This window comes from Rhea americana, unplaced genomic scaffold (assembly GCF_003343005.1).
Source record: "Rhea americana isolate MKP2758 unplaced genomic scaffold, rheAme1 scaffold_526, whole genome shotgun sequence".
In the NCBI taxonomy this organism is placed as follows: domain Eukaryota; kingdom Metazoa; phylum Chordata; class Aves; order Rheiformes; family Rheidae; genus Rhea; species Rhea americana.
This window is the reverse complement of record NW_028186675.1, coordinates 117,060-117,857: the sequence shown is the minus strand read 5'-3', so window position 1 is coordinate 117,857 and position 798 is coordinate 117,060. Positions and strand designations below refer to the sequence as shown.

The 798-nt window shown below is 74.3% G+C and overlaps 1 protein-coding gene across 1 annotated transcript in view; it reads right to left on the bottom strand.

Annotated features, from left to right (window-relative positions):
* Positions 1-402, bottom strand: part of SOCS7 (suppressor of cytokine signaling 7) — a 26,821-nt gene extending 26,419 nt beyond the window's left edge. Inside the window, exon 1 of the mRNA XM_085318213.1 lies at positions 370-402. Within this exon, the coding sequence (XP_085174339.1) occupies positions 370-402 (33 nt within the window). The remainder of the gene's footprint in view (positions 1-369) is intronic.
* Between the last annotated feature and the right edge of the window lie 396 nt (positions 403-798).

The window sequence follows — 798 nt, the reverse complement described above, 5'->3', positions numbered from 1 at the left end:
GCGCCTGGCCACGCCCCCCTCGGCGCGTGACCACGCCCCTCCGTCTCCTGGCCACGCCCCTCTGAGTGGAGACCACGCCCTGTGGTGGAGACCACGCCCCCGCGCGGCGGGCCACGCCTCCAGCAGGTGAAGCCCCGCCCACTGGCGCGCCTCTTCCACGTGCTGGGGCCCCCCGCGCCGGAGTGGGGGGACGCGGGGGGACGCGGGGGGACGCGGCGCTCCCCGGGCAGGCGGCGGGCGGGGCGGCGGCAGCGCTGCCGGGCGGGGCGCTGGGGTCCATCCGGAGCGGGACACGTCCCCCTCGAACCGCTGCCCCCACCCGCATTCCCAGGGCTGCCCTGGAAACGGGGAAACTGAGGCAGCCGGCACCGCCACGCTGCCGGCCTTGCACGGCTCCTGCATGGCTCCTGCACAGCTGCCGCAAGCCCCTTGCATGGCATCTGCGCGGCGCTTGCCCAGCCGTCAGACACCTCCCAGCACAGCTCCCGCGCGGCTCTTGCAGGCACCGAGAGCAGCCTCGCAGCCCCAGCGCACACGCACGGCTGGAGGAGAGGGGACAAGGACCAGCTCACGCTGGCGCAGAGGGAAGGGACCGTTGCTTGCAGGCAGCTGCGCAGTACCCCCGTGCCTCAGTTTCCCCCTCTGTAAGCAGGAGCTGTGGGTAGGACCTGGGCCCCGCCATGGGGGCTGCACCGCGGCCCCAGCCCCACTCCCCCTCGCCAAGCCCTTGGCCGGTGGCGCAGCAGGAGTTAACCGGGAGCCGGTGGCAGGTGACCTTATCGGGGCCCCATCCTGGCT